The 12,263-nt window shown below is 42.7% G+C and overlaps 1 protein-coding gene across 1 annotated transcript in view; it reads left to right on the top strand.

Moving 5' to 3' along the window:
- Nucleotides 1-12,263, top strand: part of TSPAN5 (tetraspanin 5) — a 245,544-nt gene that overhangs the window by 136,802 nt on the left and 96,479 nt on the right. Inside the window, exon 2 of the mRNA XM_077476585.1 lies at nt 9,558-9,608. Within this exon, the coding sequence (XP_077332711.1) occupies nt 9,558-9,608 (51 nt within the window). The remainder of the gene's footprint in view (nt 1-9,557; nt 9,609-12,263) is intronic.

The following is a 12,263-nucleotide window of genomic DNA, read 5'->3' as shown; positions in this document are numbered from 1 at the left end:
CACCCTCCGCTCACGCTCCCCGCTGTCACTTATAAAAACAGATGCTTTTTGTGTTTACAATGGATAGCTTTGCTCAGCATCTCCTGAAACAGATTCCTTGCACGCTCTTATGATGGGGCATGCTAGGGACACATTTCCATAGAGAGAGAGAGAACAATTTCCCTAAAAGGTGCACCACCTACACAGGGAGGTACTAGAGCCAGGAGAAAGAAATGCGAGGAAGCTTTTGGGGGAAATTGGGATTAGGGTTGCACATCCTGCACTCCGAACACAGCACAACTAGCTCTATAAACTCTGCCCTCTGTAGGTAGTGCACCCCTAAACCCTGCACACTGTACATAGCTACTGGACTCTGCACTCTGTATAGCACTCTTGAACCCTGTACTCTGTGCAATTAAATTGCATTTGACACCTGTGGTCTAGAGGGTGTCATTGGCACTCAATGAACTTTGCATGCTGTATGTAGCACAACCCTAAACCCTGCACTCTGTACATAGTGCACCCCTGAACTCTGCACTCTGTACACAGCAAACTCCTGAACACTGCACCCTGTACACAGCACACCCCTCCACACTGCATTCTGTATACAGCAAACCCCTGAACTCTGCATTCTGTACTTTGTACATAATGCACTCCTGAACTCTGCACTCTGTATGTAGTGCACCCCAGATACAAGCAGCCCTTTGAAGGCAACTGTATTGCTGAAGCGGCATGCAATAAAATTGAGTTTGAGACCCCTGCCATAGACAATAGATCAGTCTCCCAGTCTGGCCATTTCACCTGTATTGTGTGGCCATCTAATGGATTTGGGCAGGGTAAGAGTCCTGATCAGGGAATTTAAAACATCAGGTTTGCCCCAACCCTAAGATGAGCTGACACCAGGACTGTCTTACTGTGGTCCACTCTCTTTTATACATTCCTTAAGGAAGCATGATCATTCATTGCGTATAAAAATGAAGAAAACCGCGCTAAAACACCGGTGGGGGTTGGAAATCAAAAAGGATAGTGGTAACAATGGCTACAGACAAATACTAATTGTATCACTAGGTTGCTGCCACCCACAAGGAGAGAAACTCCAATTGGGGTTTTCTCCAAAAAATAGAACAATATGGTAACCGGGGTAGTTGGCGCTACCTACAAATAAAACTCCTTACAAATAGAGTGAAGAAAAATCCTTCTGCCGGGATTCCTCAAATCCTATTAGATCCTAATTGTTTCCAACAGGATCAAGAAAAACGGCAACAGAAAACAGTTCCTACTAGAATCTATTACAATCATAAAGATAGTCTAATGTGTATCGGCCACACCCTGCAGAGTAAGGTCGGTATATATAAAAAATATATATATATAATCCCGAATAGATCATGTATTCATCCTAAAAAATATATATATAATAAAAAAAGGGTATATGCCAAAAAGTGCTGCTATTATGCGATTTTCCAAGTTACAAGCTACTCAAATGTCCCAAAAAACAGCAATATTCCTACTGGAAATTAGTTCCTGAGATTAACAGATAGATCCAATAAACGAAGGAGAAAGGAGAGAACTAAAAACCAAACAACAACAGACAAAAGACAAACAATTGTATGTGTGTATCTGTTGCTAAGTGCAATATTGCCTAAAATCGCATTAACGCCAAGATATATTTAAATAAGCAAATTCCCAGTAAGAGGCGTATATAAATGTGCTTATGAAATTGTAGTCAAAACTTAAATATACAAGCTATAAGTGCAAAAATGCTAGTATAAACATATATATAAAAAATATATTATATATATATAAAAAGTGCATCAAAAAGTGCGGGTGAAGAAACAAAAAATCAATTAGCCAACAAGTTAAATAAACAATCCATAATGAAAAAATATATAAATATAAAAAAAAAAAAAAATGATCATTCATTGCACCACGTCAAATAAATGGAATTTAACTGTTATGCCTTGTACACACGGTCGGATTTTCCGACGGAAAAGGTCAGATCGGATTATGTTGTCGGAAGATCTGATCATGTGTGGGCTCTATCTGACTTTTTCCGTCTGAAATCCAGACGGAAAAAGTTTGAGAGTTGGATCTAAAATTTTCCGACAACAAAATCCGATCGAACTTTTTCCGATTGTTTGTAGAGAATTCCAACAGACAAAGTGCCACGCATGCTCAGATTAAATTACGAGACCAAAGCTATTGGCTACTAGCCTCTACGTAGTCCCGTCATACGCAACAAACGTCATCTCGTTCCGAACGATCGGATTTTCCAACAACTTTGTCTGACCGTGTGCATGCAAGACAAGTTTGGCACAAAATCCGTCGGGGAAAAAATCTGAGGATTTTGTTGTCGGAATGTCCGACCGTGTGTACAAGTCATAAGTCATTTTCTCTCCTTAGATTTGAGGCTGAATGTTCCATTTTCTTTCTTCCTTAAAGTGGAGGTCCACCCTAAAGTGGACCTTCCGCTCATTGGAATCCCCCCCCCCCCCTCCGGCGCCACAATTGCCACCTTTCAAGGGGGAGGGGGGTGCAGGTACCTGTACAGTACAGGTATCTGCACCCACTTCCGGCGTAGATTCTGCAGAAGGTACGCCCCTTTCCGCAGAATCTACGCCCCTTTCCGAAAGTCCCCCGCTGCCTGCTGGGAAACACATGGATCCCAGAGACAGCGGGGACCATCCTTATTGCGCAGCGCGACTCGCGCATGCGCAGTAGGGAACCGGGAAATGAAGCCGAAAGGCTCCACTTCCTGATTCCCATACCCAAGATGGCGGCGGGAGCACCCGAGAGACGATCGAGAGATCGGCTTCGGGTGCCGACATCGCGGGCGCGCTGGGCGGGTAAGTGTCACTATTTTAAAAGTCAGCAGCTGCAGTATTTGTAGCTGCTGGCTTTTAAAAAAAAAAAAAACGGTGGAACTCCCGGCGGACTCCCGGCGGACTCCCGCTTTAAGCTGTTACCAAATTTACTTGCCCTAAAAATATTATAAATGCCAGTTGGTGTTAAGTGACTTGTTCATGGCTATTTATGAAATCACACTATTTCTTGCGCTTTTTATTTGATGTATGAGTTACTGTTTTATATGTTCTGTTGAAGCTTTAAGATATTTACTTTTGGCAGGGGAAGAAGTTAATAAACTGCAGAATTACATGACTAAAGTCTCATGCCAGTGGTTGTCGTGTCGTCTAAAAATGTTCCCAGCTTTTTCCACTTCCTTGAAGGGGAAATGTCCAAGTCAAAACTTTGCAGTACGCAGTACTTCCAAATAGAGAATATCAGCAACAATGACCCGTTTCAAAGGAGCTGTATGCTGGTTGCTTATGAATAGAGTTCAATGTTTAGGACTGTTATTTCATCTTCCCTATTCTTCCTTTCTTCAGTGGAACACAATTCATGTATAAGGCTTGGGGTGCCGATCTCTGCCTTTTAAGTTACGGCAGACTATGGTGAGGGGCCAGTAGGAGTCCAAAAGCTCTCCACTGAAATACATTGAGCTGTAATATCGCCGCTTTCATATATTGCACTGATGAGTACAAACAAACCTAAAACAGTGGTGCAGGATTGATAAAGGGCTTTCTATTGTAGGCTATAAGTGAGTGGGTTAGCGTGTTTGGTTTACCACTGGGGCTTTACAGAAATGCTAGCATGGTGTCATCATTATCCTTACATGAGGAATAACCTTTTTAGTTTAGGTGATAACCCGTAACATCATCCACTCTATTACTATTCTACCGTAGTGTCTAGTATGTTATTCCCAAACTGTAACCTACTCAGTTACAACCTTCAGTAAGGTTGAATAAAGACACCAGTCCATCCAGTTCAACCTGAGTGAGTGTCTACAATTGTCCCTATCCCTGTACATTGCACACTCTCATCGGTCCCTACCCTCAAGGAGCCACAATCCAAGGTCTCCATTCATATACTAGGGCCAATTTTGGACAGAGGCCAATTAGCCTACCAGCATGTCTTTGGAGTGTGGGCGGAAACCGGAGTACCCGGAGGAAACCCACACAGGCAGAACATGCAAACTCCAGGCAGGTAGTGTAGTGATTCGAACCAGTGACCCTTTTTACTGCTGGGTGAGAGTGCTACCCACTACACCACTGTACTGCTCATAATTGGTGTTGATCAAAAGTTAACAGTAAATTAAATCTCAGATCCAACCTGGATCCTGCTGATTGCGAGGACCCTAGATTACCAACTGTACATAAAAAGGAAGCTGAGGTGTCGCTTAATTAAAAGAGAAGCTCTGTAAGGCAGAATAATGTGTACACTTTAACTCTTCCCACCTTGTGTGGGTGGAAGGTTCAGGCCCACCATCCAGCATGGCTGCCGATAGCCCATAAAAGTCAATGCGTGGCTGCCTGCTGTTGTGGCTGGAGCGTGCACCAACATATACTTTACGGAAGTATGTTCCCAGTGATGAATGCCTGGAATGCAAGCTAAGACAGGGCTTGACAAATTTGCTTGGAATCTAGGAGCCAGCTTAAAAAGTTAGGAGCCAGGTCGGTAACGGCGATCCGGACCTGTCCCTGGCCTGACATGGAGACGAGTGAGGGGAAGATAGCGCCGCAGCCCCCCCCCCCTTTTTTTTCCCTTAACTAAAATAATTTTTTTTTTTTACTTTTTACAAAAAAATAAAAAAATTTATATATATATATATATATATATATATATATATATATATAAATTAAATAAATTAATAATATATATAATATAATGAGAAGCCATTTACCAGCCACCACACTCACCGTTGGGCAAAAGGCGCCAGATGACGCCCGCAATCACTTCCTTCTCTTCACTTTGGGAAGGAAATGGGCGGGCAGTGAAAAACAGGCAGGGGAGCTTCACTCCATTAGGAATTAGCATTATTGGAATAGGGTGTAATTTCTACATCCACCACAAGATGGCGCCAGACTACCGAAAGATTTTAGAAGGCCGCAAAGCCGCGGCCTCAATTACTGGCCGGCGCGGCCCGATGCAATTGCGCGGAGTTCGGGGTCCAAATGGAGACGGGATACCCCAGCAGCGTTGCCCCAGTCGCCAGGACACGAATTCTAGGCGCAAATGCGACCAGGCGCCCGGGGTTTGTCGAGCCCTGAGCTAAGAACATTTTCAGCAAAATACAGAAAATACCTACAAGTAAGCCCTGTGGGGCGAAATGCGTTAGTGTGGGAAAAGTCCTGAGGGAGGGCTGTTGCTGTGGTTGTCGGCTCTAATAAATCGGGAGCTATGTGATGTCAATGTCTTGCAGTGACTGTGTGTTTGAAGTGTAGACAGCCCATATGCCATCTGTACCTGGTGCTTGAGGCAGAGTGGGAGGATTTGGCTAAGGATTGGAAGAGGAAACCTTTACACACAACTACAGAAAATATGTCATTCATACAGCCAGAGTCCGCAAACCCGGAAGGAAGACCGGGTAAAGATGAAGCTCCGGGGAGCCGTGACCGCGCTGCCTATTGTATCATAATGTGCTAGGATACAGTGCATACTAGTATATTATGAGCAAAACCTGCAGGGGGCCCCATTTTTTTTTTTTTGGTGGCGGTTTACTACCGACTTATGCAAATGTTCTTCTGTTTTGCATAATATAATCAGAATTTACACTTTTGTTATCAACTTGCCACTCACATCTGTCTTTGCAAAGTTAAACTTATGTAATTAAGGTGTGTCTCGTTTTGTGCATCTTTGCATCTGGGGAAATGTGTAAAAACAACACAGGCGTAGCTTGCAGAACTACAATAGCGTGAACTCCTATTATGCAATGACAATTGTAACAGCAATCCAGTCTGTTAGCATAATTCAGTGAAGTTAAAGCCAAAATTTGTCTCATCAGTGTTACAGGAGACTGATAGAGAATACTGAGTTATCTCCCATTGCTGCTGGGCGTGGATTTGGAAATGATAAGCAGAAGTTCACAAGGGCTGTGCTGTTTGATAAACCCAACAGCTGTGACATATTCTTCCTCAACCCTTTCGCTGCCAGAGACTTTGATGTTAAAAAAAAATATTTTTGGCCTAAAGATTAGTTAACCCCCCCCCAAAACATTATATATTTTCTAAAGACAGGCACCGTACAGAATAAATAAGTGATAGTTGCAACTTTTTACCTTACACGATTTTAGTACATTTGTTTATGAAACAAAAAATTTCAGTATGAAATATACTAAAGTAAATTTTAGGGCACATTAAGACCCCTTTCACACCAGGGCGTTTTGCAAGCGCTATAGCGTTAGAAATAGTGCCTGCAATCCGCCCTAAAAAAGCTGCACCATTGTTTGTAGTGTGAAAGCGCACTGCGCTGGTAGGACGTCAGGGAAAAGTCCTGCCAGAAGCTTCTTTGGAGCGGTGAAGGAGCGGTGTGCTTACCGCTCCTCCACCGCTGTTCCCCATTGAAATCAATGGGGCAGCGCTGTAATACCGCCGGCAAAACGCCACTATTGCGGCGTATTGCCCTGCCAGTGGCCGAAATGCAGCGCAAATCCGGCGGTAAAACGCCGCTAAAAATAGCGGTGTTTTACTGCCCACGCTATGGGCGGTGTGGTGTGAAAGGGGTCTAATGCAATAATATACCCGATTTTTTATTATTTTTTGTAAAATATAAAAGATGAAGTTGCTCCAAGTAAATAGATGCCCAACATATCAAAAACTAAAATTATACGCACCCATAAAACAGCAACAAACTTCAGTACCCTATATTTTTAAGAGGCAAGCTCCTACAGGTCATGGGGTTAAAGGATAAGTTCATATTTAAAGAAAACAAAAAATAAAGGCACATATTTTTGCAGGAAAAAATGGTGCATTTATTTATTTTTCCTGCAGGAGCCTGAAAAGCATTGCACCCATGATCAGTGTTACAATGTCAGGCTTCTGCAGACAAGTGCTGCACGTTTCAGCCCATACAAGTTTACACTGCAGGGCTTGTGAATGAACTAAGTGTGCTCATCGGCGCCCTCGCAGTTCACTCAGAACTACAAGCCGTTAGCCATGGTGGCTAACGGACGGTAGTTGTAGTCTATAAATCCACAAGAACTTGTCAATGAATGACGCGGCCTCGTAGGCATTGTTTCACACAGCTCCACGATTTTTGAATCATGACAGCAGGTGTGGGGAGAGGATCCCCTGCCTACTGTCACACTGAGGCAGGGATTAGGGGGGGGGGACAACATGTTCCTGAAAGGTGAACTTATACTTTCAAATTAAAGTGGTAGTAAATTCCCTTTGGACACTTGTACCTACAGGTAAGCTTATAATAAAGCTTAAACAGCAGAAAGAGGGCGCCTGGGTCAGTGTTATAGTAAAAACAAGTAATACATTATTCAGATACACTTACATAAAAGTATCTTGCAAGCTGCACACAGGGTGGATATGGATCACCAGTCAAGTAGCCAGCTGTTCTGAGGGATGAGAAGATGTATGTATGGATGTATATAACTGGTGGCGTCTCCGGGTCCCACACAGCTAGCAAGAGACCAAATCAGGACGGGAGCCAGGCTGCAATGTGTTTTTGAGGTGCAAACTGTTTGTACTGCCTTAACTATCAATTGTGGCTCTAGAATTATTGCTCTCATTCTGACATGTGCGGCGATATGTAACATGTTTTTAGGGCAATTGATGTTTTCATGCATAGGCACCCCCGACGTGTGCATTTACGTTTTTATGGGCATAAAACATGCACCCTTGATATCTTTAACATTTTTAAAACAGCTTGCCTGTAAGATCCTTTTCTTTAAAGTACATCATGGGACACAGAGCCATAGTAGTTACTATGTGGGTTATAGGCCACCTTCAGGTGATGGACACTGGCACACCCTAAGACAAAAAGTGCACTCCCTATATAACCCCTCCCACTACTGGGAGTACCTCAGTTTTTTAGCAAAGCAATACGTGTATACCAAAGAAGAGAGGGACCTCTGTGTCCCGTGATGTACTTCAAAGAAAAGGATTTTACAGGTAAGCCGTTTTAAAAATCATATTTTCTTATCGTACATCATGGGACACACAGCCACTGAGTAACAAGAGTAATAACAGTATAAATGTTTAATAAAATTGTACATGTGTACATACATGGATTATATAGTGTATTCGCTCAGCCAACGGATTTGCATATAATGAAGATAATAAATAAAGTTGATACAAACATTATACAATGCAGTATATATAAAATATACAAATGCATGCATCAGAAAACCAGAAGTGGGCTCATTGACTGACTCTGATACTGGCAGCAAAAATGTGGGGCGGACCAATTCAGTGAGAGACTGTACCAACAATCTTTCTTGCGAATCTGATCCTTCCGTATTAGGTTCTTCGGAAGAGGATTCACCAGCCTCTTCCTGGTCCCCTGAGAGAAATTCCTCATCTCTCGCCCCTTGTTCCTCAGCATGAGGGTCCTGAGCAATGGACGGGGACCTGTCATGCTTAGTCCCACTCTGGGATGAGATTAAAGCGTACATTTGTTGCTCCAAGCCTAAAATGGTTGAAGAAAAAACCTCCTTAGTAATATATACAGGTACTGCAGTGTTAAGCACAGCTGCAACACTCATCACTCCCGATGGCTCACTCTGACCAGTCATATTACTCGCAGGGGAGGATGCAATCTTTTTTGAGATGGTTCTAGGCTTCCGTGTGACCATAGAAGACTTTCTAGAGCCCTTTTTTGAGGTGTTTTTTTACCAACCTCTTCCGACCATAGCCCGATGAACAAAGCAGAGATACTACCAGAAGGAATGCATCCACTGCTTGAGCAATAGTCCAGCCATATCGCTGCTATCAATGCTCAGCCTGATGCAGTAGTAAATGTGTCAAAAGGAATGCCTGTGTCACCAAACATCTTTCATGCCACTTTTGCTCTTGTGTCCCTCCGCAGCTTGCAGCAGTAACAATAATGCCTTTTAAACACTATTTCCTGCTCTGGGCATTGGAGGATGCCAACCCCACGCTAAGCCCCGCCCTGGTCCCATACGGCCCCTCTCCTTTTGAAAAAGAGCACGCGGGCTTCCGATCATATGGGATCAGCAGTGGGGGGGAAAGAAAATGGTGAAGGGGGGTCCTGGAAGGCGCAGAGTAAGGCGGCGTGCCGTTCCCCTTTTTTTTTCTTTCCCATGAAGAGGGGGAGATAAAATGGCACAGGGGGGCATTTGGTGTGGAGGAACCCCCCCCCCCTCCCTCCCAGACCTACCGGAGGTCTGCTGCTGGCTGGAGGAAAGGACACTGCTGTTCCTGGACACATCATGGGCTCATCATCACACATCATGGGTAAAGTATTTACAACCACCTTAACTTGAGATTGACACATTTTGTAATTTAATTTTATGTTGTAAAGTGTCAATCTTGTGTGAAAACATTGATCAATAGACTCAGATGCTTTACTGTATTGGCTCCAAGATGCTCTGATGCTAATTGATAATCCTGTCCCCTGGTTTTTGGGATTGGGCACTGTATGTGGATTTTACAGTATATGTTTGTTGTTTACCTCTAATAAACATTTATTGAAAAAAAAAATAGACTCAGATGAAATATTTGTGTCTGTTTCTAAAATATTCAAATTAATCCCCTGTTCTTTATCTCTTTCAGTTTTTGGGGATAGCCTTTCTTGGAGTTGGCCTATGGGCATGGAGTGAAAAGGTATGTATTAAAATTTAAATATATATATATATATATATATATATATTATGTTTAATTCAAAGGATGCATGTGTTTCTGTATGTGAAAGGGTTATTTATAGAATATCGTATTTATATTTAATGACATACATAACTTGTAGCTTCTTATTTTGTTAGCTAGAAAAGAGTATTAAGCCTCATACACACTATACAATTGTTTGTAGACAGAGTGTCAGACTTTTGTCCGAGGGGCGTGTGCCTGGATTTTTATCTTGCATACTAACGGCGCACAATTGTCGGCCAACAAACACTAACGTAGTGATGTACTAGATGTACTATGTGGAATTTCAGCTCTTGAGCACCACTCTTTGGGCACCTTCTGCTAATGTGGTGTTTGAGCATTGATTCCGTGCATATGTGTGTTTGTACTTTGTTTTGCGTGACCGACTTCTGTACACACGATACAAAAATCTGACAACAGACCGTTTTCCATCAAAAATGTATAACCCTGCCATCCAACGTTTGTTGGCCGAACGTTGGACAGCAATTGTCTGATGGAGCGCACTATCGGTCGGATTTCAGGCAAACAATCTATCATCACACAATTCCCTGCCAAAAATCCGATCATGTGTACGAGGCTTTAGTCTCACATTTCATTGTGTGTTATGAAAACTACTTTCCATACTGCCTTTATTTTAGTTTTGATATAATATCCTGAAAGTTGTACCTACTGGGTGTATCCTGAATGCTGTTACTATGAACCTATACTTAAGAAATAATACATTAATCACACCATAGCAGGTAGAGATTCACCTACATTGCATTGTAGAAGATGCTGGAAGGGGGAGCTTAAGCACCAACTTGGAGAGAAAAAATAATTTTTATATAACATGTACACTGAATTAGTATGCCTCCTAAAGTATAACCAAACCCTCCTATCCTTTACAGACAAGAAAGCTGCCATCTTAGCCTCTGATTGATCTGCAGGTGCCATTGTGCTACACATGGGATCAGTTATGATGCCAGCCATTTGATGGATTTATAGTTTGGTTGAGAGCACAAGCAATTGCGACTGTTATCATTCACGGCATGCGTTGAATGTAACTGTTTTGGAAAACCGTTAAATTGATAGATTTAGCTATGCTGTAAATGTCCTTTTGTTCAATTTTGATTAAAGAAACTTGACATGTTAGATCTTTTGATATTTCCCTTGGGCTGGTGCTCTTTAGGTAAAAGCTTGCCCCTTTAGTAATTGAAGGCCTAGCGAGGCTATCCAACTAGTGGTTTAAATAGTTTCCAACAACTGGTTTCCTTTTTTATTCCAGTTACCCATTCTTAGCCCTTGTACACACAGTCTGAGAATCTGTCGGAATGTGTCCTATCGGACCGTGTTGTCGGATATTCCGACTGTGTGTGGTATGCATCGGACTGATTCCGTCGGAATATCCGTCGGACCAAATTTTCAAACTTGCTGGAAATATTTTTCGACAAACTGGTCCGATAGGACATACTCCGATCATGTGTAGAGAATTCCGATCGGACAAAGTGCCACGCATGCTCAGATCAAATTCCTACATCAAAGCTATTGGCTACTAGCCTGAACGTAGTCCCATCGTAACGAAATTACGTCATCACGTTCTGAAAGATCTGAATTTTTCAACAACTTTGTCCAACCGTGTGTATGCAACAGTTTCGGACAAGATCCGACGGACAAAATCCGATAGACAAAATCCGACGGATTTGGTTGTCGAAATGTCCGACTGTGTGTACAAGGGCTTAGAGTAGATACAGTGCACAGCTTTCCCTTCTGGCAAGTCACACATTATTTGCAAAGTGAAATGGATTTCATTTTCCTTTTTCTATGGAAGAGGTAATGATACAATTATTAAAGAGGTTTTCCTGCATGAACATAATTGGTTACACTGCATTCCTTAGGCTTTTGTTAGCAGGGCTGGATTTACCATTCCATACAGTAGGCCTGTACCTATTGAAGACATAGTCAAAGAGACAACTTCCCTGTAAAGTCAGGCTTTGATAACATAGGCAAACTTAAGCGTGCGCCCTTGCAAAGGCTATGTTTGCCACACAGGAATTACTAGGTTTTTACATATCATTGGAAAACAAAAGCAGTGGGGTATAAGGCCTCGTTCACATGAGCATACTATAGCAGGCACCCATGCAAGGGCTGTGTTTGCAGTCTAATTCACGTCAGTTGAGATGCAGAGACTGCATAGGCACAGCCAATGTCCCCAATTTGACAGCTGTGTGGGTGCGGGTGCACAGTCCTGTATGTAGGGTACACAGCTGTCAGACTGGGAGCAGTGACTGTGTCCGTGTAGTTGTTGCATCCCAATTGACATGAATTGGACTACAAAAACACCGCCCTCGCATGGGTGTATGATGTAGTAAGCTTGTGTGAACAAGGCCTTATAGCCCACCTCCTTTTTATTTATAAGTAAAAATGTAGTCATCTCATATAATTTATGTATTACCAGAATATTCCAAGCCAGGTTAGGAGCAGTTAAAGATTGTGTGGCTGCAGTCTCCAGGGATGGAAATCTGGCCCTGGTTGGATCTGATACTCCAATGGCCCTTTAGACTAACTGTTCTGGGTCATCTACACTGATGTTTGCCTAGAAACGCAATAGGTACCACCTAACAAAATAAAAATGATTCT

The sequence above is a fragment of the Lithobates pipiens genome, unplaced genomic scaffold (genome assembly GCF_037356315.1).
Source record: "Lithobates pipiens isolate NorthernLeopardFrog02 unplaced genomic scaffold, aLitPip1_a1.2 Scaffold_13, whole genome shotgun sequence".
Classification (NCBI taxonomy): Eukaryota; Metazoa; Chordata; class Amphibia; order Anura; family Ranidae; genus Lithobates; species Lithobates pipiens.
Note: the sequence above shows the minus strand (reverse complement) of the source record. Positions and strands in the feature narration are given on the sequence as shown.